General features: G+C 43.1%; 1 protein-coding gene across 1 annotated transcript; it reads left to right on the forward strand.

Annotated features, from left to right (window-relative positions):
- On the forward strand, nt 1-23,731 carry LOC137835445 (uncharacterized). Its single transcript, XM_068643966.2, has 3 exons — nt 1-470; nt 22,326-23,019; nt 23,309-23,731. The coding sequence occupies exons 1-3, from the start codon at nt 1-3 to the stop codon at nt 23,729-23,731; spliced, it is 1,587 nt and encodes a 528-aa protein (XP_068500067.2).
- The last annotated feature ends 1,513 nt before the right edge of the window (nt 23,732-25,244 follow it).

Raw genomic sequence — 25,244 nt, forward strand, 5'->3', positions numbered from 1 at the left:
ATGACAAACCTTCCTATCCAGAAGGTGCTCCAAAAGCCAAACGTGGCTGGGAGGATGGTTCGCTGGGCAGTGGAACTGTCGGAGTTTGACATTCGATACGAGCCCTGGGGATCCATCAAAGGGCAACTCTATGCAGATTTCGTGGCAGAGCTGTCACCAGGGGGAAACCCCCAAGAAGGGGAATTAGGGTCACAGTGGATGCTCTCCGTGGATGGGTTCTCCAACCAGCAGGGGAGCGATGTTGGGATCATCTTGGAGGGGCCTAATGGAGTGTTGATTGAACAGGCTTTACGCTTCGCCTTCAAAGCAAGCAACAACCAAGCGGAGTACGAGGCGCTAATCAATGGGATGCTTTTGGCCAAGGAGATGGGGGCGCAAAGCCTCTTGGCGAAGAGCGACTCACAATTGGTTACGGGACAAGTAATAGGGGAGTATCAGGCGAAGGACCCACAAATGCCCGCATACTTAAGGTACGTCGAGGTGTTGAAGAGAGCCTTCGCTGCGTTTGAGTTGGTGCATGTCCCCAGGGAGCAAAATGCCAGAGTTGACCTGCTTGCCAAGCTGGCCAGCTCAGGCAAGGAGGGAAGGCAGAGGACCGTAATACAGGAGACCCTCAAGACGCCGCGGAAGTTCGTTGCAGACAACAGGGTGGACGTCCTTCATGTTAGTACAACAAGAGGAAAACCAAGGAGTCATCGCTCTCTGAGCCAAGATACGGCAAAGGCACCCTGCATCAGTACTTATGCGGCCTCGCCAGAAGAAGAAAGGGGCGTACGGATATGTGCTTTGGAGGAAGGCGACACATGGATGACCCCTTACAGGTGATACCTAGTGGACGAAATTCTCCCAGCAGAACCAGAAGAGGGCAAGAAGATTAAGAGGAACGCCGCAAGGTACATCCTGGTAGACGGGATATTGTTCAGGCATGGGTTTACGCACCCTATCTTGACATGTGTAAGCGGCGACGAGTGCACCAAGATAATGGCTGAGCTCCACGAAGGTATTTGTGGGAGCCACGTGGGAGGAAGATCCTTCGCATCCAAGGTAATACGTGCAGGATTTTTCTGGCCAACAGTAAGAGAGGATTGTGTACGATACGCCCAGCATTGCAAGCAGTGTCAGATGCACGCTGACTGGCACAAGGCACCGTCAGAGGAACTGAGATCCATATACAGCCCATGGCCTTTCCATACTTGGGGGATCAACATCCTAGGCCCATTCCCATTGGCGATAAGGCAGATGAAGTACTTGATCGTTGCCATCGAGTACTTCACCAAGTGGATAGAAGCCGAACCAGTGGCACAGATCACCGTGGACAAGGTATAACACTTTGTTTGGAAGAACATTGTGTGTCGTTTCGGGGTACCAAGGCGTCTCATTTTAGACAATGGCACCCAGTTCACGAGCCAAAAGTTGAGGAAACTCTGTGCAGAAGTAGGAATCAAGCAGGTGTTTGCATCGGTCGAACACCCCCAGACAAATGGGCAGGTCGAGTCAGTAAACAGAGTTTTGTTGAGGGGTTTGAAACGCAGATTAGAGAAGGCTAAAGGGGTGTGAGAAGATGAAGTACCAAGGATTGTATGGGCTTACCACACCACGCCTCAATCCTCCACCATGGAGACACCCTTCAGCTTAGTGTACGGATCGAACGCCAGGATCCCAGTGGAGATCCATGAGAGCTTGCCCCGTTTCCTGGGCTTTGTGGCGGAAGAATCCAACGAAGAAAGGAGGGTGAACCTGGACCTGATAGACGAAGCTACAGAAGAAGCGAAAATTAAGGCTGAGGCCGTGAAGAGAAGAGTGGAGCGTCAGTACAGCTCCAAGGTGAAGCTGCGAAAGTTCCAAGTTGGTGATCTGGTCATGAGGAAGGCCCACCCCTACGAATTAGAAAACAAGTTGTCTCCCAAGTGGACTGGACCGTTTAGGATAGCCAAGGCCAAAGGGAATGGTTCGTATAAGTCAGAGACTTTAGAAAGGGGCCCCATCCCACGTAGCTGGAATCCGGCGAATTTAAAGTTTTATTTCAGTTGATGTTATTCCAGTTGAAGTTTGTAAAGGGGACACTCTTTTTCCCTCCCGGGGGTTTTTTAATGAGGTCACCCAAATAAAGAAAAGAGAAGTTTAAGATATCTTTGCCCTAGTTTTTTTTTTCTCATATAAGATCAAAGGTTAAAGAAACAAAGACGAAAACTTGAGGCGCCACCAAGATGAGACGTCGCCAAGAAGAGGCGTCGCCCAGATGAGGGGATCGCCACTAGAAGTGTGGAATGCTCCTAGATGAGAGTGATGCCGCCACTTGAGGACTCCAATGATCCATCAAGATAATACTAGAGAAGAAGGCTCCAAAAGCTCTCCAAAAGCTCTCCAATGAAGCCAAACCCAAGATCAAGCCCAAAGGAAGGATCCTTCCTCGAGGCATTAGGCTTGATCTTGGGTTGGGCTTCACTTGAGTGAACTTTGGAGTGCTTTTGGAGCCTTCTTCTCTAGTCTTATCTTGATGGATCATTGGAGTCCTCAAGTGGCGGCATCACTCTCATCTAGGAGCATTCCACACTTCTAGTGGCGAGATCATCCAACATTCTTCCATCTTCATGAGCACTCTCTTCTCCTTCCTTCCTTCTCTTTCAATTGTTCATGTTGTCTTGTGTTCTTGAGTTGTTTGGTTCGGCTTTTCAATTTTTTTTCAGCACCTATGTTCTGTTCTTGTCTTTTAATTACACTTTTGTTCGGTTCATATGTTTGCTAATTCAATTTTGTTCTGTCCTTTCAATTTTACCTCTCTTTGTTGATTCAATTTGACAATATGTGGAGCATCCAAATGAGTTTGGGATTTGGTACTAGTTTTTGGTGAGTTCTTGTCTTAGAACAATGATCCAACTCTAAGAAAAGTGTCTCTATAATGTCCAGCTCAAGGTGATTCCTAAGAATGTCAAGAATCATTCTCTATATGGCTAGTGGAATCACATCACCCTAGGACAGATACGACCCATGACAGGGCCACGACCAGGGGAGAACCACGTGCGTGGTACGAGAGAAAGGTAGATACACCCCCAGGGCAAGTGACTCGAGCTTAGAGCGCATGAGTTGGCGCCCAGAAGGTCACCTCACGCGCCAGATGCACTCCAAGGAAGGAGGGCTCACACAATGGATTAACCCTTAGCTGGGTTACGACGCTGTGAGGCCCTCCGCACAGAGTAACGATCAAGTCAGAAGAACACGTGGTAATTAGCACGTGCTCATTAAATGTTTCAGTGAAAGTTTTCCAAGGTACATGCTAATTCAGTTAAGATTCGAACGTTCCAAGGAATATTTTTATACGCTTTCAATGCGCTTTAACGCATTTTAAATGCGAAAGGTGTATAAAAGGAGACCTTGGGACGTTTGAAAGGGGACTGAGTTTTGACCTAATTCTCGGAGCCTACACAGAACACAAACCCTATTTGCTTTTGCTGCGCACCCATTGTGAACACAAGGCAATTAGGGCAACCCAGTTTTAGTATTCCAGCACAGATACTTTCGACCACCTTCAGAGGGTGTGTCACCTTTGATGTTTCTCGCTAGCTGACTTAATCGTCGGAGTGCAAATGGCCGCTAGGGCGTCCCTTTTTTCACTTCTTTTCGGGTATCACGGACGGAGCATAACGAAGGTGCCCTAGCTCGCGAGGACAAGCCACGCGCAAAGACGATCCCGGTCAACCGGCGGGAACAATATATATATATATATATATATATATATATATATATATATATATATATATATATATATATATATACGCTTTAACTAATTCATTTATTCCTTCAGATGTTTTTACTCTAATAATCTTTTCCATATGGACTGCCAAATATCTAGGCTGACCTCATAACATGTAATTGGGTCCATACGTACCCTGAGCCTTATTGGGTATTTCTCACATGGCCTGTCTAACCGAGTTACTACACTTAAATGTTTGGGATAAAGATCCGAGCACGTCTTGCAAGTACAAATTGCATCCAATGTTCTTCAATCTCCACATATGTTCTTCATTTTATTGCTGAAAAGCTTTATTTTAGAACATCAAACTCAAGAACTTTAATCTTAGAATGTAAAAAAAATTACGTTACAAAATTTTCACCAGAAAAAGACTTTATATTAAACTATCTAACTAGGACTTAAAAAGCTTCCCTTATATGGGCTTTATGTTCTCTATAACTACAATATCGAATGAGTAAAAAGTATAGTACCCAGAGGCTTTAGATGATTTTTAGAATCTTCCAACTGGTGCAGGAACGTGATCGTGTTATAAAAAAAAACGAGGTTCAAAAGGATGAAGATAGAAAGAGAACAAAAAAAAAAATCATAGAAAGAGAAAAAAATAGATTTGTATTCAAAATAAGAGAATAAAAAGGAAAAACAAAATTTTACATTCTACTAACTAACATAGAAATCACAGTATAAATTATAAAATAAAATATTAAATTATACTGAACAGAGTGCTTAAGGCTAAGTGCTCGGGGGTCAGATCTCGGTGCATGGTTTAGGCAGGTCATCTCGGCTGTTAGGCCAGTAAAATAGGCCTTGTGGTTGAGCCCAATTTGGTCAGTAAAACCATCTTAGCATAATTGACATAACCTTTTATAGGCAAGCATAAGGCTACTAGTAAACGATATTTGTGAACCTAAGGGTATGTTTAGTACATGTGGTGTCTAGGTCAAGTAAATGTTCTCTTTTAACCTAAGCACATGTGTTTTAGGGCATGTAATGGTTAGGTTGCATGTATAACGAAAGATAGTGTAGCACCATGAGTAGGGTGCCCACGTAAGTAGAATGGACCCCTGATGTTGGTACATGAGTTGGTGCCCTTGTGGTTATTTTGTTATTATTTTATGTACTTCCTAGAGGAAAGATTTCGTTATGTTGCAGTACCGAGAGATTGTGCCCTTGAACAAAATATTTTCCTGTTGAGTATGCTTTCAATTGATTCTCGTGAGAGAAAGTTGTTGAAAGAGGTAAGCTATAAAAGGGGCTTGAGACCCCAGGTTAAGGTACGTTGTTTCTAAGACTGAAACTTACTACTTCTTAAATTCTTATAAGTTCTGTACTGACTTGATCGTCGAAGTGCAATCAATACGTAGGGCCCCCTCTATGTAGGGCAGATTCGGGTAAGGATAGACAGAGCTAGAGCTTGTCACCAAAAGTCAACCGACAAAAACATTTGGCACCCACAGTGGGGCCCAGTAAAACCTGATCTCATCCACAGTTGTGTTTGAGTTTTCTGATGTAATGAGGAACACGAGGCAAGGTTCACTTGGATTTGAAGGGAGCGAGGACCTCACTTTGTAGAATATCATGGAGACCATGAGAGCCCTCCAAGCGGAAAACGAAGAAGCCAAGGATGACCAGTTGAGGTCATTCCTTGAGCGTGGAATGTGGCAAACCTCAAGTTGTATTTTAGCTAAGGTATTCTTGCTTAATGCTTTCTTTTTGAACAATGTGATGGTTAAGTTTTATTGATCTACTTGAATTAGAACACGGTAATTCAACCTAGCTTGGTGGCAGTACGACACTCGAGTATGGGCGCCCCGTGAGGAAATGATTACCTAGTGGTAGGTAAGACCGGGGGCATGTGTACTATGCAGGAGAGCTCGTCATCTCGATCCAAGTGTTTGGGGGAGGTCATCTCAGTGTTTGAGCCCAAGAGGTGAGTCGTGAGCTCGACTCAGATGTTGGTCAGCCCAGAAAAGGTAATTAAGATAAAGGAATATTTTATCTGTTGTGATATTATTCTGAAAATAAAAGATAAAGAGATATTTTATTTGTTGTGATATTATTATGAAGATAAATGATAAAGGAATATTTTATTTGTTGTGATATTATTCTGAAGATAAAAGATAAAGGATATTTTATATGTTGTGATATTATTATGAATATAAAAGATAAAGACATATTTTATCTGTTGTGATATTATTTTGAAGATAAACAATAAAAGATCATTTTATCTGTTGTGATATTACTCTGAAGATAAAAGTTAAAGAGATATTTTATCTGTTGTGATATTATTTTAAAGATAAAAGATAAAGAGATATTTTATTGTTGTGATATTATTATGAAGATAAAAGATAAAGATATATTATATCTGTTGTGATATTATTCTGAAGATAAAAGATAAAGAGATATTTTATTTGTTGTGATATTATTCTAAAGATAAAAGATAAAGATTTATCTATTGTGATATTATTCTGAAGATAAAAAGATGTCATTGTTATTGTGTAAATCTGTTATCATATTATTATGCAAATAACATATATATGTAAATTTGTTATCATGTTATTCCAAAGATAACATAAATGACTATTATCTATTAAGTCTGTTGTGATATTAGTCTGAAGATGAAAGATATAATTATTATTGTTTCAATATGTTATCATATTATTATTGAAATAACGGATATGTGTAAATCTGTTATCATGTTATTTTGAAGATGACGTGAATGACTAATTATCATTTAAATTTGTTGTGATATTGTTATCATGATCATTATTGTACTCGCCAGACCTCGGACATCGACTGAAGAGGTCGACATCGGACCTCGGTGTGTATAGTACATTCGGGTACGACACAAGCAAGTGTTTCCTGGAGGCACTAAGGCCCGTAAGGGTTAGGGTTTCCAGGGAAAGACTGCATGCATGGCACATGAATAATTAGGGCACCCATAAAACAGATGGCGCCGCAACACTGGTACATGAGTTGGTACCCTGGCAGCTATATTGTTAGAGAGATTGCACTCCAGAACAGGCAAGTCTTATGTTGCGGCTGCGCTAAGCTTGTGCAACGCATCATAGGATGCCTCACCAGTAACCATAATTCCACTAAAGGAAAGATCCTCGTGGGACAGGGAGTTGACCTAGATACAACCTATATAAAGGGTGGTAAGAACCCTAGAAAAGGTACGCCGTTTCTAAGACTGAAACTGCTTTACGTACTTTACTTTTTGTTAACCCAGTACTGACTTGATCGTCGAAGTGCAATCAACAGGTAGGGCTCCCTTTGTTTCAACGGAGCCACTTTCCGCTACTCAAGGAGAGAGTAGAAACCACCAGTAGATATGAGGCGCCACCATCTGCCTTTGAAGTCAACGGTGGCTGAGTCAATCGGCGAGAACATTTGGCGCCCATCGTGGGGCCCAATAAACCTAGGTCCCATTCACAATCGTGTTGAGAGCCACCCAACAACATAAGGAACACAAGGCAAGGATCAGCTGCCCCAGAAGGAGGGAACAACGTCACCATGCAACAACTCATGGAGTCCATACATGCCCTTCAGTAGGCAGTAGCAGCGTCCAGAGTCAATCAGGATCCCTTCTAGGTCGACTTGGCCGCGTCACATGCAAGCAATGAAGAGTTGCGTGGAACTAATGAGGAACTGCGCAGGAGTTTGCAGCAAGTGGGGGAACGTGCGGTGGATAAGCGAGCTCGGGCCACACCAGTTAGGCTTGCCCCATGCCATTCTCTTAGGCGATCATGGACATTGTGATACCAGCCACCTTCATGGGCCCGAAGGTCACCTTCACAGGTGCACAGGACCCAGAGGCCCATATCACAGCTTTCGACACCCAGATGATGCTTTCAGGATGCTCTGACGCCATGCACTGTAAACTGTTCATGAGTACGTTGTCAGGCACAGCGTTGGACTGGTTCGTCAGTCTTCCTGACGGACATTACCTCGTTTGATCAATTCTCAACGTTGTTCAGAGAACAGTACATTGTCAACTGGGCTCCCCCTCCAATCTCCAGTTCAGGCAAGGGGGGCAGACAAAGGACAGTCATACAAGAGACCTCGAGGACACCTCGAACCACCACGGACAACACAACAGAAGTCCAACAAGAAGTCCAGCAGATAAGGTCCTCAGAAGGTGTTAAGAGAAGTCACCGGTCGTTGACTCAAGAAACACTAAAAACACACATCATAAACACGTACGCGTTATCCAGGGAAGAGTCAATGCACGTTTGCCTAGTTGAAGGGCGCGAGACCTGGATGACACCCTATTGAGGCTACTTGGCTGATGGGATACTTTCGCTGGAACCCACAGAGGGCAGAGTAGTCAAGAAAAATTTGAGCAAATACACCCTGATAGACGGGGACTTGTTCAGACATGGTATACTCACCCTACCCAGATATGTGTAAGTGGTGAGCAATGCACGCGCATTATGGCAGAACTTCACAAAGGGATATGCGGGAGTCACATCGGTGGTTGAGCTCTCTCATCAAAGGCCGTTTGTGCAGGATATTACTGGCCAACCATGAGGGAAGACTGCACGAGGTATGCACAGCGGTGCAAGCAGTGCCAGCAGTGCCAGCAACATGCTGATTGGCATAAGGCGCCCTCAGAAGAGCTGAGATTGATTCATAGCCCATGGCCGTTTCATACCTGGGGGATCGACATTCTGGGGTTCTTCCCTCTAGTAGTTCGACAGATGAAGTACCTCGTGGTTTCCATTGAGTACTTCACAAAGTGGATAGAGGCTGAGCCAGTAGCACAGGTCACAGCCCACAAGGTCTAGCACTTTGTGTGGAAGAACATAGTATGGCGCTTTGGAGTCCCAAAACGTTTGGTGTCCGATAATGGCACCCAGTTTGCAAGCTAACAGTTGGGCAAGTTGTGCACAGAGTTTGGGATAAAAGAAGGTGTTTGCATCAGTCGAACACCCCAAGACAAACATGCAAGTCAAGTGTGCCAATCGAGTTCTACTTAGAGGTCTAAAGAGAAGGCTGGAAAAAGCCAAGGGGACCTGGTCAGAAGAGGTTCCTAGAATTGTGTGGGCTTACCACACCACTCCCCAGTCCATTACCAAGGAAACACCCTTTAGGCTTGGTGTATGGTTCGGACGCGATGATTCCTGTAGAAATCCAGGAGAGCTCACCACGTTTCCAGAACTTCGTGGTGGAAGAATCCAACGAAGAAAGAAAGGTGAACCTGGACCTACTGGATGATGTCAGGGAGGAGGCTCGTATCAAGGCTGAAGCCTTGAAGAGAAAGGTGGAGTACAAGTACAACTCCAAGTTGAGACCTCGGCAGTTCTAGGTCGCCGACTTGGTGATGCGAAAGGCCCACCCGTACTAGCTAGAGAACAAGTTGTCTTCCAAGTGGACTGGTCCATTCCGTGTGACAAAGGCGCTTGGGAACAGAGCGTACAAGCTCAAGACCCTAGAAGGTGGGACGATTCCTCAAACTTGGAACAAAGTAAATTTAAAGTTTTTACATTAGTTAATTGTTTCATTGTACACAATTTAGGGGATACTTTTTTCCCTTATCAGGGTTTTTTAACGAGGTCACCCAATAAAGTTTTTAGTTAAAAGACATATCTTTGAAAATTTATTGTAAATTTGTTGTACAGTGGTTAATGAACCTCTCCATTGGGTTAGAAACACCGAGACTGGGAATAGTATGGTTCTTAGTGAGCCTCCCTCTTTCATGAGAATGCCAAGGGCGAAAACAGTATGGTTCCAGTTAAATTCTCCCTTGCTTCTATATGACAAGAACGAGGTCAATAAGCAAAGTAAACATCTCCCTTGGGTTAGAAACACCAAGATTGGGAATAGCATGGTTCTTAGTGAGCCTCCCTCTTGTGTGGGAACGCCAAGGTCGAGAACAAAACAGTTACCAGTTAAAATTCTCCCCTGCCTCTATACGGCTACAGTGAGGTCAGAGAGAGGAACCCCTTCCTTGTCTCGTAAGGCAAGGTAAGTATGGTTCCCAGTTATATATCTCCCTTACCCCTATGTGGAAAGGTCGATACCAGCTAAGTGAGCCTCTCCCTTGTCTTGTAGAACAAGGTTGAGGACAGTGTGGTTCATAGTTAAAGATCTCCCTTGCCCTTATACGCCAAGGTCGAGAGCGACATTTCCCTTATCTTTGTTTGACAAAGGATAGGGCGAAGTAATAGTTCAAGCAAGCACCACCTCTACCCTAAGACGATGAAGAAAGGTTAAGGTCAAGTGAGTAAAGAAGCGTGCTATCTAAGTTAGAAAGGGCCTAAAACGTTGTTAGACTAATTCAACACAGGCAAAGTAGTTAAAACCAAAAAGGAGCGGTTCAAAGTAAAAGAACATTTTATAGATAGAAACACACACACACACACACACATATATATATATATTTACAAATGACAATTGTTCATCAGACTGTCAGATAATTACAAGAGAAGTCATCAAGAGTCAGCATCCACTAGCTGACCATCTGCGACCCTTCTCGCCAGCCCAGTTTTGGAGAGATCCACCCCAGGATGCACACAGGCAACTTGAGCCATGGCATCTTCAAACAAGGCGGCGCCCTTAGTAAGCTCCACCTGCGTCTTCAAACAAGGCGGCTGCTCCTAAACCCTAAACCCTTATAACTTCCTGAGACTTCTCGAAGAGGAGCTTCTTAGTCGCTTGCTCAGCTTTGGGAAGATCCGCCGCCTCTAGATAAAGGGTAGTCTCGCAGTGTTTATGCCCCTTGATTTGGAGGGCGTCTTGGCTAGCTGCCTCCTTCAGCTTTTGCATCTTAGTCATGGTAAGGCTAGACACAACGAGAAAGTCCCCAAGACACTTGGTTGCGTGCTCTTGTAGGGGATCTTCATCCATGCTCTCCATCCTCTCCTGATCTCGGAAGGATTGAAGGACCCGTTGGAGGAAGGCGACCGCGTCAGCAGGAGGAGCGCCATGATTGCCCCAGCGGCACTCTCCCCCCACTTTCTTGTACCACAAGGTCACAAGGGGAAGAGGCACTAGGGGGGTGCTCCCTGAAGGAAGGGGTGCGGTCATCTGAGCTTGAAGCCGCAGGAACTGCAACATCAACTTTCCTCTTCCTCTTGAAGACGAGGCCAAAGCAAGTCTCCTCGTCTTCAGAGGCAGTGGCCTTAGCTATTCCCTTCTGCCTAGGGCAGAAGTTCCTGCAACATCAACTGTAGAGGGGCCAGGGGCAGCCTTAAGTTGGAGGGCCACAGCAGCTAGCTGCCTCCTCTTCTCAGCGTTCATTACCATCTCTGAATAAGAAAACAACAATACATAAGAGACTGAACCAACACAACACACAAATAAAGATAAGCAAAGGCAGGGGAAAGGGGAATACCAATATAAACCTTAAGGGGCCCGGGGCTGTACTCGAGCTTGATCAACTCAGCGGTGCTAAACACCCCCCCAAGTTGGAGAAAAACTCGCATGTTTCTTGGTCACGAGGGGTTAGGTCCTCAAGGCACCTACGTTTCTTGAGCCCTAGTTTCTCCACCCAAGAGAGAGGAAACCCGTCCAGCAGGTTGGGGTCGAATTTGCTGCACCCTATTTTGAAGAACTTCCCTTTGAAGCCCTTATACGATTGCTGGAAGAGGGACATCAAAACTCTCCCAACAACTCCATTGAAGCTCATCCACATCTTCTTCCCTGGATTCTTCGCTTCGAAGAAGTATAGGAAAACATCCACCGATGGCGTATGGCCATAGTGGTTGCAGAAAATAGAAAAGGCCCTGGCGAATGCCCAGCTATTGGGATGCAGCTGGGCAGGGGCCACGTTGACCTCAGTGAGAAGCGCATGCTCGAACCCGGTGAATAGTAGGCGAAGCTTGAGCCTTTTAAAGGTGGTGGAATACATGAAGAAGAAGGGATCTTCTGGGTCTGCGCAGTCGTCAACGCACACAGGTTCGCCTTTCCTGCAAGGCATGACCTTCACGAACCTGTCGTGCTCCCTCTCGAAAATGCAATATTTCTCGTCAGACTCGCCTTCGTTATACGCCTCTATGTCCTTAAAGGAAGTGATTTGGTTGGTCTAGGCTAGAAGGCTCTTAGGAGCCCAACAATATAAAGATATGTAGTAATAAAAGGAGGTGGGTTTGGAGTGTTTTTGTTCGAGCCATCTCGAGAAGAAAAGCTACAGAAGTTGATGGAAAAAGGAAGAAAAAGGCAGAGTTTAGAGAAAGGGTTGGTGCGCCTCAAAAATTCAAAAGAAAGTAAAGCAAAGAATGCGCGAACCAAGAGCGTAAAATGTAAAGTGCATAAAACATAAACAGTCCCATAACAGTTATAGCATGTTATGAGCATTAGAATCATAAAGCAGGGGTGATCATAAAGTAAAGAACATACCTTTGAGCAATTAGGTTTCGAAGGGTCACAGTGGTTGAGGAGGAAGAGAGAGTGTTTGAGAGAAGAAAATGTTCGAGAAATGTTAAGAGAAGTAATGAAAGAGTGAAGGAGCGTAGGGGTTTTGAGGGGTTTAACGTAAACGAAGAAGCGCAAGCGGCAACGAGTCTTAGTCATTGATCCTGCCACGTGTATGCTGGTTAAAAAGTATGGTGAAACGTCACCTCGGTGCACTGTTCATGTCCCGTCACTCTAGCACCACGTAGGTCACCATGGGCAATCACTTAGCCTCTTCGCTGAAACAAGTTACAGCTCGAGCCTGGGGGCTTGTGTACTGGCTAGACCTCGGACATCGACTAAAGAGGTCGACATCAGACGTCGACATCAAACCTCGGTGGTCTGACAGTAATAATGGGCCACATAAGCTAGGTCCCACAGATAGTATGAGTTAACATGAGTTAACACCCAGATACCAGAAAGACCTAAATCACCAGAGGATCATGTATGGGGTGTGTATAGTACATTCGGGTACGCCAAGTAAGTGTTCCCTGGAGGCACTAAGGCCCGTAAGGGTTACGGTTTCCAAGGAAAGCCTGCATGCATGGCACGTGAATAATTAGGACACCCCCGTAAGTCTAGGTGTTCTGAAGTTCATGATGATTCAAATGGGACAATTTTTTCTCAGTACGATTATGAGTTCAGGTGCCCTGAATCATGTTTAGCTGTAACTAAGATTATTTGGCTAAAGGCACATAAGATGACCTCATTCGATTAGAATATCTGAGTAGGCGTTGTGCGAAAAAATTGTTCATTTATGGGCAGGTAATACGACCCATCTCGGTGTTGGTAAAACCACTCGAGCTCGGGCGCTCTGCAAATGAAAGTTGAGATTAACCCTGTGGGGTACTAATGCACAACGAAGGTGTTAGTTTAAGAGTTGACTTGATGTGTAAGCTAACACTCGAGTCAGGTGCTCTAAACAAAGGTAATGGGTTAAGAGTTGACTTGGTCTGTGAGCCAACACCTGAGTTAGATGCTCTAAACAAAGGTGATTGTTTAAGAGTTGACTTGGTGTGTAAGCTAACACCCGAGTCAGATGCTTTAAACAAAGGTGATTGTTTAAAAAGCTGACTCGGTGTGTAGCCAACACCCGAGTTAAATGCTCATTGTTTAAGAGTTGACTTGGTGTGTAAGCCAACATCCAAGTTAGATGATCCGAGCGAAGATGATTCTTTAGAAATTGACTCAGTGCGTAAACCGATTATCTATTGGCAGATAAAACGACCTTTCTCGGTAAGACTATTCGAGTCGGTGCCCTCCAAGTAAATTGGCTATATATGGGCAGGTAAGTCGTAACTCGGCTAGTCGAGTAAGCACACTGAATTGGTAAACAGTAGGTATGGTAAGACGACCTTTGCTCGGTAAGATTGTCAGTCCAGGCGCTCTGTGATTGTTTTGCTTAAAGTCAGGTAAGACAACCATTGCTTGGTAAGATTCTGAGTTCAAGCACTCTAAAGATTGGCCTGATGTCAAGTAAGACGTACTTTGCCTGGTAAGATTCTTAGTTCAAGCACGCTGAAGTTGTTTGGTCTGAAGTCAAGTAAGACGACCTTCCTCGGTAAGATGATCCGAGTAGGCGCCCAGTTGATTTTCTGTTGTTAGGTAAGAAGACCTTGTCTCGGTGAGATTAGCCAAGTAGGCGCCCTGAGTATCTATTGTCATGTAAGACGACCTGATTGGGTATGATTTTTCAAGCAGGTGTCCTGAGTATCCACTGTCAGGTAAGACGACCTGTCTCAGTAAGATTATCCAAGCAGGCGCCCTATGTGTAAGTTGATTATCTATTGACAAATAAGACGACCTGTCTCGGAATGATTATCCGAGTAGGCGCCCTGTGAGTAGGGTGATTATTTGTTGGCATGGTAAGACGACCTAGCTCGGTGTCAGTACGACTACTTGAGCATGAGTGCTCTATAGTTTGATTCGCTATGACTAAGTTGTTTTGCTCAGAGCAAGGTAAGACGACCTAACTCGATGTGCGATCGATCACCCGAGCAAGGCGCCTTGTGGATAATTTGTCTAAGAGTATGGTAAGTTGGGGTAGCTTGTTCTGAGAGTGACACTCGAGTTCAGACGCTTTGTGGAATGATTTGGAATTGTCTGCTTATGCTTATGATAAATAGTGGTTAACTCGAGGTGTAAATCACTATCTAAGTTAGATACCCTAAAAAGATAGATGAATCATCCTTAGCAAAAGGTTAGTTCTTTGGGAACCACATGGCTTTTCATGCCTTGATTGAACATTGATTTCTTAATGTAGAGATGAGTTAGATAAAGAGACGAGTTGTCCACATTTATAGTAGTTATTATGCTTAAGCTAGTCGAGGTTTACTAAGTTAAGTAACGGGACATGCATTGGCTTAAGCTAGTTGAGGTTTACTGGGTTATCACCTACCCACTGAGAAACCGTCGTGTCAGCTGCCAGAGCACTCGAAGGACTCTTCGCTTAGGCAAGCTCACCTAGAGTCTGAGGGGCTTGTGTACTGGACAAAGTGCTCAAGGCTCAATGCTCGGGGTCGGATCTCGGTGCATGACGTAGCCAGGTCAACTCGTTTGTTGGCCAGTAAAATGGGCCATGTGGTTGAGTCCATTTTAGTTAGTAAACCCATCTTGGCATAATTGATATAACGTTTTATAGGTAAGCATAAGGCTACAAGTAAAGGGTATTTGTGAACCTAGGGGTACATTTAGAACATGTGGTGTCTAGGTCAAGTAAATGTTTTCTTTTAACCTAAGCCCATGTGTTTTAGGGCACGTAGTGGTTAGGTTGCATGTATAACGAAAGATAGTGTAGCACCATGAGTAGGGTGCCCACGTAAGCAGAATGGACCCCTGATGTTGATACATGAGTTGGTGCCCTTGTGGTTATTTTATTATTATTTTATGCACTCCTTGGAGGAAAGATTTGTTAGTATATATGGCCTTAAACGAGAGGGGGGATGAATTGTTTAAGAAAGATTTTCGTAAACTTTTAAGCCTAGAATGAAAATACTTCAAGAAAACCTTGATTAAGCAATCAGTTTTTCAAAACATAAAGCAAAAGCACAATACTGGAAAAACAATCGGTTGTTTTACCGAAACATTCGGTTGTTTATACCAGTTATCAAATAACAAAACTGAATTTAAAGAGATAGGGAAAGAGAGATTGTACACAGTTGTTTATACTGTTCACTCTAAACCCAAAGCTACATCCAGTCTCCTCAGAACCCTGAGGAAATCCACTAAGCAATCACAACTTGATCACTTACACAACAACCAAGAGAATTACCTTGAACACCTCAAGAAACACATTCTCCTTGGCCAACACACCTACACCAAGATTGCTGATCTTGATCCCCTCAAGAACACACAGCCAATCTTAGCAAACACAGAAAGGAAACTTGTTTCACAGAGAATACAAGGATTACACTTGTTACAGAAAATAATCTGAAATGAATTCAAGCAGAATCCTATTCCACAAACTTTGATCAATCACAAACTCTTTACAATCTCAGCTCTTTGAAAAACTCAAAAACTCTTAGCAAAAAACTTGTCAAAGATTAATTGTCAAATCTGTTTTTCTGAATTTATTCAAAGATGTAGTTTGTTAGCAAATCTTAACAAAATCTTAAACTGCATTAAAAGATTGGTCAAAACATTTAATGACTGGAGCGTAAGCAGTTAAAACATTTAAAGTTCAGTCACAGATAAAACAGTTTTTCTGTTATGGTCCCAAAACAAGCAATCGGTTGTTTCCTCAAATCAAACGGTTGTTTTGGTTCTTAACAGTTCAACCATTTTAAAAACAGTTTTCAATCTTTTTCTCAAAACACCTAAGTATAAACAATCGGTTGTTTCCACAAAAACAATCGGTTGTTTTAGTTTGAAAACATTTTACTTTCACAAAGATTGAGATTGCCTATGCTTTAGATTTAATCAAAGGGTGGATTACAACATATAAACTACCCCAGAACTAAGCTAAACCAGCACAGCAACACCAAGCACAACAAAGGCTTCAACATCCTTCCAAGGGATTGGATTCTTCAAAGCTTGAACACCACTTGGTTCAACAATCTCCCCCTATTTGATGAATACAAATCACTGGTTCTTGTGTTTGTTCTGATTGAATCTGAAGCAGTACCTACAAAAATAGCATTTACACTACCCAATGCATCTTACAGCAGCAAGTTAGATTTTTACATATTCCAAGCATAAAGCATGATACACAATCGGTTGTTTACACGAAACAATCGGTTGTTTCTATTAGCAGCAGCAGAAAACACTTTCATATCAGAGATTTTAACAGATTATAGAATATCAGATAAAGATATACAAGAATCAATTAATTCTCCCCCTATTTGTCTTCACAAATAGACTTTAGCATGTATCAAAAACAGATTTAGGAGAGATTATTAAGATCAAGAATACCTAACTCATTTCTTAAGAAGAAAAACCTCTCTTTTTGTAATGGTTTGGTGAAGATGTCAGCTAACTGAAGTTTGGTCTCCACAAACTTCACTTCACAGTTCCCATTTTGTACATGATCCCTGATGAAATGATAACTTATCTCAATATGTTTGGTCCTTGAGTGTTGAATCTGATTTTTAGTAAGTTTGATGGCACTTGTGTTATCACACATTAAGGGAACCCTGCTGATTTGTAAACCAAAATCTGCAAGTTGTTGCTTGAGCCATAGAATCTGTGCACAACAGCTTCCAGCAGCAATATACTCAGCCTCAACAGTAGAGAGAGCAACACATGCTTGCTTCTTGCTATGCCATGAGATTAGGCTTGAGCCAAGAAGGTGACAAGTGCCACTTGTGTTCTTTCTATCTAGCTTGCAACCTGCGAAGTCAGAATCTGAATAACCAATTAAATGTATTGGAGAGTGAGAAGGATACCATAATCCTACAGATGATGTTCCTTTGAGATATTTCATAATTCTTTTTGCAGCTTTGTAGTGTGACTCTTTAGGATTTGCTTCATATCTTGCACATGGACACACCACAAACATGATGTCTGCCTACTAGTTGTTAGATATAGCAAAGATTCAATCAAACCTCTGTATTTTGTTTGATCTACACTCTTTCCAGCAGCATCAACATCCATGTAACAACTTGATGGCATTGGAGTGCTTGCTTCTTCGCAATTCTCCATTTCAAATTTCTTGAGAATCTCCTTGCAATACTTTGATTGACTTAACAAGATTCCATCCTTTGTTTGCTTAACCTGCAATCCAAGAAAGAAAGATAGTTCTCCCATCATAGACATTTCAAACTCACCTTTCATTGCAGCCACAAATTCTTCACACAATCTATCTTGTGTAGCACCAAAGATGATATCATCCACATAGATTTGCACAAGAATTATTTCTGCATTTGACTTCTTGATGAAGAGAGTCTTGTCTACCATTCCTCTTTCATATCCATGAGATAGCAGAAAGTTGCTAAGCCTTTCATACCACTGCCTTGGAGCTTGTTTCAGTCCATACAAAGCTTTCTTCAACTTGAAGACATGGTTGGGATACTTATGATCTTCAAAGCCCGGTGGTTGATCTACATAGACTTCCTCATTGATGTAGCCATTTAAGAAAGCACTCTTGACATCCATTTGGAAGAGTTTAAAACCACTCATACATGCAAAGGCCAGCAGCAGCCTCACAGCCTCCAATCTAGCAACAGGAGCAAAGGTCTCACCATAATCTATGCCCTCTTCTTGATTGTAGCCTTTGGCAACTAGCCTTGCTTTGTTCCTTGTGATCACACCATCCTCATCTAGCTTGTTCCTGAAAACCGATTTTGAATCAATAATATTCATTTCATTAGTTTTAGGGACAAGAAACCATACCTCATTCCTTGCAAACTGATTTAGCTCTTCATGCATAGCTTCAACCCACTTCTCATCCTTGAGAGCTTCCTCAATTGACTTTGCTTCAATTTGAGAGACAAAATTTGTGTGCATGTAGAAGTTTGAGATGGAGCTACGTGTGGAGACACCTTCCTTTATCTGCCCTATGATGTTATCCACTGACAGATCTCTAGGAATCCTCCACTCCTTGGACAGCTCACTTTGTTGCAGAATTTCAATCGATTATTTCTGCGAATAAACCGGTTGTTTTTTCTGTACAGATTTCCAGCTTCTCCAAACTGATGCTATGTGCATCTTCTTCAGCACTGGTCTTTGGGATTTGATTGATTCTGCGGTCTACCTCATCAAAGACAACGTGAACTGATTCTTCTACAGTCATCAACCTCTTGTTGTATACTCTATAGGCATGACTTGACCTTCTTGCTTAAAGGAGATACACAGGAACTTTGATTTGTCCCCTGTCATGTTCTTGGAGCATCCACTATCCAAATACCATAGTTGCTTGCTTTCCTCCAAGATTTCCTACAAAAGAGATTTTCAAGTACAAAGATTTGGTCCCCTTAGGAATGTGGGTCCATCTGGTTTATACTCATCAATTAAAGCTTTATTTCTCTTAGGAATCCACTTCATAAGACCTTTAGGAACAACATGTTTTCTGATTTTACAGAACCTCACAGAATGACCTCTTTTCATGCAATAGAAGCATGTAACAATCGGTTGTTTCGATGGTCCAATCGATTGCTTTTCTGGCATTTTCGAAAATGATTTTGAAAATCTATCTTGTTTGTTTTGTGGATTAAAACCCAATCCAGATTTTCCAAAAACACAGTTTTGAGATGCTAGAACACTCTCAAAGTTGGATTGGCCTTTAGAAAGCTTATCCACTGTTTTAACAAGATAGTGGACATTCTTTTCAAGATTTTCACAATTTTCACAAACTAGTTTCACACTTGCAAGAGGAGTTTTTGTAAATGATTTCCAGATTTTCAAAATCTGTTTTTGAATGTTCTAAATCCTCTTCCAGTGCCTTTACTCTGTTTTCAAGCCAGCTGTTCTTTTCTTTTAACCGATTGTTCAAGAGAGCCAATCGGTTGGCTTCTTCATGTGTTTCTTGAAAGGCTTGAAGTAATTGACCATAATTTTCAGAGTTTGAGGAGTTTGATGAACTTACACTACTTGAGTCATCCTCCCTTCTGGCCATGAAGCAAAGATTGAGGCTTTTCTTATTTTGCCTTCTGTTCCTACTTGCTTGACTCTTTGTCATTGCTTCCTTTGGTTCATGAGCAGCCTTGAGTGTATCCCACATATCGTTGGCAGTTTTGCACTTTGATATCCTGAAAAATTCATTAGTATCTAGTGCAGAAGCTATAATGTTTTGAGCAGACCGATCAAGCTGGACCATCTTACATTCATCATTTTTCCATTTAGACAAAGGTTTTGGAATAAAAGCATTGTCCTTTTTGAACTTTGGAATGTAAGGACCATTCGCAATTGAGTCCCAAATTCTTTGATCAATACATTCAATAAAGATTTTCGTTCTTGCTTCCCAAAACTTATAATTCAATCCACAAAATAAAGGTGGTTTGTTGATTGAAGCACCTTCCTCAAAAGATAGTTTTCCAGCCATAGAAAAAAGATTTTTGGATCAACTTGAATAACTTTCAAGAACCAATCTCTTCATGCCAATTGTTACAATATATGGCCTTAAACGAGAGGCGGGGTGAATTGTTTAAGAAATATTTTCATAAACTTTTAAGCCTAGAATGAAAATACTTCAAGAAAACCTTGATTAAGGAATCAGTTTTGCAAAACATAAAGCAAAAGCACAATACTGGAAAAACAATCGGTTGTTTTACCGAAACAATCGGTTGTTTATACCAGTTATAAAATAACAAAACTGAATTTGAAGAGATAGGGAAAGAGAGATTGTACACAGTTGTTTATACTGGTTCACTCCAAACCCATAGCTACATCCAGTCTGCTCAGAACCCCAAGGAAATCCACTAAGCAATCACAACTTGATCACTTACACAACAACCAAGAGAATGACCTTGAACACCTCAAGAAACACACTCTCCTTGGCCAACACACCTACACCAATATTGTTGATCTTGATCCCCTCAAGAACACACAACCAATCTTAGCAAACACAGAAAGGAAACTTGTTTCACAGAGAATACAAGGATTACAGTTCTAACAGAAGAAAATCTGAAATCAATACAAGCAGAATCCTATTCCATAAACTTTGATCAATCACAAACTCTTTACAATCTTAGCTCTTTGAAAAACTCAAAAACTCTTAGCAAAAAACTTGTCAAAGATTAATTGTCAAATTATTTTTTATGAATTTATTCTAAGATGTAGTTTGTTATCAAATCTTAACAAACTCTTAAATGGCATTAAAAGATTGGTCAAAGCATTTAATGACTGGAGCGTAAGCAATTAAAACATTTAAAGCTCAGTCAAAGATAAAACAGTTTTTCTGTTATGGTCCCAAAACAAACAATCGGTTGTTTCCTCGAATCAATCGTTTGTTTTGGTTCTTAACAGTTCAACCATTTTAAAAATAGTTTTCAATCTTTTTGTCAAAACACCTAAATATAAACAATCAGTTGTTTCGACAAAACAATTGGTTGTTTTAACTTAGTTTGAAAACATTTTACTTTCACAAAGATTGAGATTGCCTATGCTTTAGATTTAATCAAAGGGTGGATTACAACATATAAACTACCCCAGAACTAAGCTAAACCAGCACAGCAACACCAAGCACAGCAAAGGCTTCAACATCCTTCAAAGGGTTTGGATTCTTCAAAGCTTGAACACCACTTGGTTCAACAAGATTCAGTTCTGTTGTAGCACCGAGAGAGTGTACCTCTGAATAGAGTATTTTCTTGTTGAGTATGCGTTTAGTTGAGATTAGATTCTCGTGAGAGAAAGTTGTTACAAGAGGCAAGCTATAAAAGGGGCTTGAGACCCCAAGTTAAGGTATGTTGTTTCTAAGACTGAAACTTACTACTTCTTAAATTCTTATAAGCCTTGTACTGACTTGATCGTCAAAGTGCAATTAACAGGTAGGGCACCCTCTGTTTCAACAGAGCCATGAGCAGCGTGAAAAGACGTAGATTCAGGAAGGGACAAACAGAGATAGAGCTTGTCACCAGAAGTCAACCAGCGAGAAAGTCAACCGACAAGACCATAAATAATTAAATTATTTTAATAATTTAAAAAAAATGTATAATGTATACATTCATTATATTCTTATACTCAATTTAAAAAAAAATATCAATACCAGCATATTCAATAAATTCAAGTATTCTGTATTAATATCAAACTAAGTTATGCCCATGCTCATGGTAAAGAGTTATTTAGCATCCTACTTCTATTTCACCTTCACCCTTTTTCCTTTTTTTTATTTTGGTATAAAAACTATAGAAAGAAACTAAATGATTAGGAAATAAATATAAGACTTTTTTTTTCAAAATTACTCTTATATTTGTACTGGTATAGGCCGAACGACATGACCCACTCCTCGGTCCATGCGATGGGCCGACCGAAATATGCACGTCTGAGCAAGAAGATCGACACCCTCGGTCCATTAACGCTCAATTAAGGTCAGTAAATCTAAACTACCATTAAGAACTAGGTAATACACCTCTAAGTAAGGTCCACTTCACTAATCCAATCCAACAAGGTAAGTCCATTATAATAATATAAATAGTGCACATTCCAAGAAGAAGGTACGTCATTAATTACTGTATACAAGCGAGTGTCGAGCGCCCTTTACTAACTTGAGCGTCGAAGTACCTTTTGCAGGTACCCCTCACCCCCCCCCCCCCCATTCGGTATCAACCCAAAGCATTGTTGTCTCTGCAGAGAGAGATGGCCGAGATGAAGAGAAAGAATGAGGAAGAACGAGAAGGAGATGTAGGCTCTCCGAGCGGAGAATGAAGAGATGAAGAGGAGGTTGGTGGAGGGAGGACCATCTGCTGGGCTGACCAACGTTGTCGTCAGGTCCTACACCTCTCCTCGCAACCCGAGACCGGTTGAGGAGAGCAAGGATAAGGTTCCCACTCATGAAATTGATGGCGAATCCATTTTGAACAAGTCGACCAGGACGAATGTCACCTTCGATTCGTCCCGTCGACACCCTTTCACCAACGCCGAGACCGATATGACGGTACCACCGACCCGAATGAGCATATGGATGCCTACACCACCCATATGAGTCTTTACACCTCAGACGATGTAGTGTTGTGTTGAGTGTTTCCTACATCCCTGAAGGGAGGAGTCCATAGTTGGTTCACAAGCTCCCACCCAACTCTATTGATAGCTTCACCACACTGGTGTTGAAGTTCGAGACCCAGTTTGCCACCAGCAGGCTGCATCATCTGAACTCCATCGCCCTAGTGGGCCTTCGCCAGGAAAAGGGAGAATTGCTGAGAACCTTCATTGACAGGATTAGAAAGATGGAAATAAGCGTACAAAACTTTAGCCCGGATGTTGCCATGCATCTCATGTTAGCAACTCTGCGACTGAGACCGTTTACCGACAACCTCTGCATGCAGCCAACCACTAGCCTTGACGAACTTAGGAAGAGAGCAACTAAGTTCATGCAGTTGGAGGAGCTGAGGGAGTTTCGCAAACATGCCCTTGCCGAAGCTAGTGGGGAGAAGAATAAGGATGAGAAAGAATGCCAAGGCCGATTAGGCCACCGCGGCGATAGACGCAGAGATAACCGGGGAAGCCGGTTCTCGAGATATACCCCCTTGATGGTTGAAAGGGGAAGAATCCTGGACAAGGCGCTCAATGTCGAGTTGATCCCTCATCCCAGGAAGGCAGCCAACCCAAGTAATATGGAAAGAAGAAAGCAGTGTCGGTATCACCAGAACAGTGGGCATTCTACAGAAGAGTGTCAGGCTTTTAAAGATAAGATCGACGAGCTCATCCAAGCCAGGCACCGCGCCGGTTCGTTAGGGGTAGCCGAGACGCGAGGCATTCCCCTCGCAGGGACAAGCCCGCTAAAAGTATGCGTTCACCTCCAAGAACACGGGATGACCGAGATCGCCGAGACGAGCGACAGTCTAGGAGGGACAACCCTCCACGAAGAGATGATCCCCCTCGGGAGGTCGAGAGAGGGGGAAATCGAGAGATCATTAACACAATAGCCGGTGGATTCACTGGTGGAGGAAGTACGAACAGTGCCCGGAATAAACACCTTAAGGCGCTACATCAGGTAAATGCAGTGATATTCCGACCGAGGATGCCACCTATCACTTTTACAATGATAATTTTAAGGGCATTGATTATCGGTAGGACGACCACATGGTGATATCGGTCAATATTGACAGAGTCACCATTAGAAAGACGTTGGTAGATCAAGGAAGCGCAGTAGACATCCTCTACTGGAAGACCTTCAACGCTATGAGGATACCCGAGGTCGAGATGGTTTCATACGATGACCATGTGGTTGGCTTCTCGGGTGAGAGAGTGGGTACCAAGGGCTACTTCGAGCTCTACGCCACCTTCGGCGAGGGGAAGAGCTGCAAGACTATCAAGATTCAAAATTTGGTGATCATTGCAAATACCTCCTACAACATCCTTCTTGGACGATCGTCCATCAATCAACTAATGGCGATCGTATCAACGCCCAATTTGGCGATGAAGTTCCCTTCACCATCGGAGGACATCCTTACGATCCATATCGACCAAAAGGAAGTAAGGGAATGCTATGCCTAGAGCCTTAGAGTGGAGCCTCTAAGGAACGACCGTTCCCCCAAGCGTAAGTCTTCTCGAAGACACAACTCTCCTCGAGAGGTCCAGCCAATGCCTGTGGAACCCACGATTGCTTTGGTAGACCTCGATCCCAGAACGACCGAGGATAGGCTGGAGGCCAGAGAAGAGTTACGACGAGTACCCCTCTTGGATGAGGAGCACAGTACTTGTGTCGACACGACCATGGCAGCTGTTGAGGCCGAGATAATGCATGCCATGCTCAAGAGGAATGTAGACTTGTTTATGTGGACACCATCTGATATGCCGGGTGTAAGCCCGGACAACATCACTCATAAGCTATTAGTGTTCAAAGAGGCGCGATCGATCGCGTAGAAGAAGAGAGATTATGGCGATGAAAAGCGTCTCGCAGCTAGAGCAGAGTCCGAGAAGCTTATATCGGCAGCGTTCATACGCGAGGCTCGGTATACAACTTGGTTGGCCAATGTGGTCATGGTCACCAAGTCGAACGGTAATTGGAGGATGTGCGTGGACTATAGAAACCTGAACAGTGCATGCCCGAAGGACTCGTATCCACTCCCCAACATTGACCGGCTAGTGGATGGAGCAACCGACCATAAGATTCTCATTTTCCTGGATGCTTACTTTGGTTATAACCAGATAAGGATGCACCCTCGGGATAAAGAGAAGACGATCTTCATGACGGTCGATGCCAACTATTACTATGAGGTCAAGCCGTTCGACCTCCAGATCTCTGGGGCAACCTACCAACGCCTTATGTACAAGATATACGTGGACGACATCGTTGTGAAGTTCGACTTGTTTGACCAACACGTTGAAGACCTTGAGGAGGTGTTCAAGGCCCTAAGAGGGGCTGACATGAAGCTCAACCCCAGAAAATGCACGTTCAGAGTTGCTAACCCATAGGGGGATAGAGGCCAACCCTGACAAGTGTCGGGCCATTACTGACATGCGGAGCCCGAAGAACATAAAGGAGTTGCAGCAGCTCCTAGGGCGCTTAACAACCTTCTCCAGGTTCGTCCCCCGCCTGGCCGAACGAACGAAGCCAATGGTGCAGCTACTTGGAAAGGCGGCCAAGTTCAGTTGGGACGACAGGTGTGAAGAAATCTTCAAGCAGCTGAGGATTTTCTGGCATCGCCAGTGGTCATTCAGTAGCAGAGGCCCGACCAACGTATCCTTGTGTACCTAGTGGTCTCCGAGGAGGCGGTCATTGTTGCACTAGTGCAGGAAGTGGAGGGAGAAGACGAGGTCCCAGATGATCGAAAAGGTGGCTCTCACCCTCGTCTTAACAACAAGACAAATGTGCCCTTACTTCCATAACCACTTCATCACGGTAAGAACCGACTTCCCCATCTTTAAAATCTTATCTAAACCCAATCTTGCAGGACGGATGATAGGATGGTCAGTCGAGCTTTCTGAATTTGACATCCAATACCAACAAAGAGGTGCCATCAAGTCCCAGTGCCTAGCCGACTTCTCGACCGAGCTCACCTCATTG

The sequence above is a fragment of the Phaseolus vulgaris genome, chromosome 11, assembly GCF_051622355.1.
Source record: "Phaseolus vulgaris cultivar YP4 chromosome 11, ASM5162235v1, whole genome shotgun sequence".
Lineage (NCBI taxonomy): Eukaryota > Viridiplantae > Streptophyta > Magnoliopsida > Fabales > Fabaceae > Phaseolus > Phaseolus vulgaris.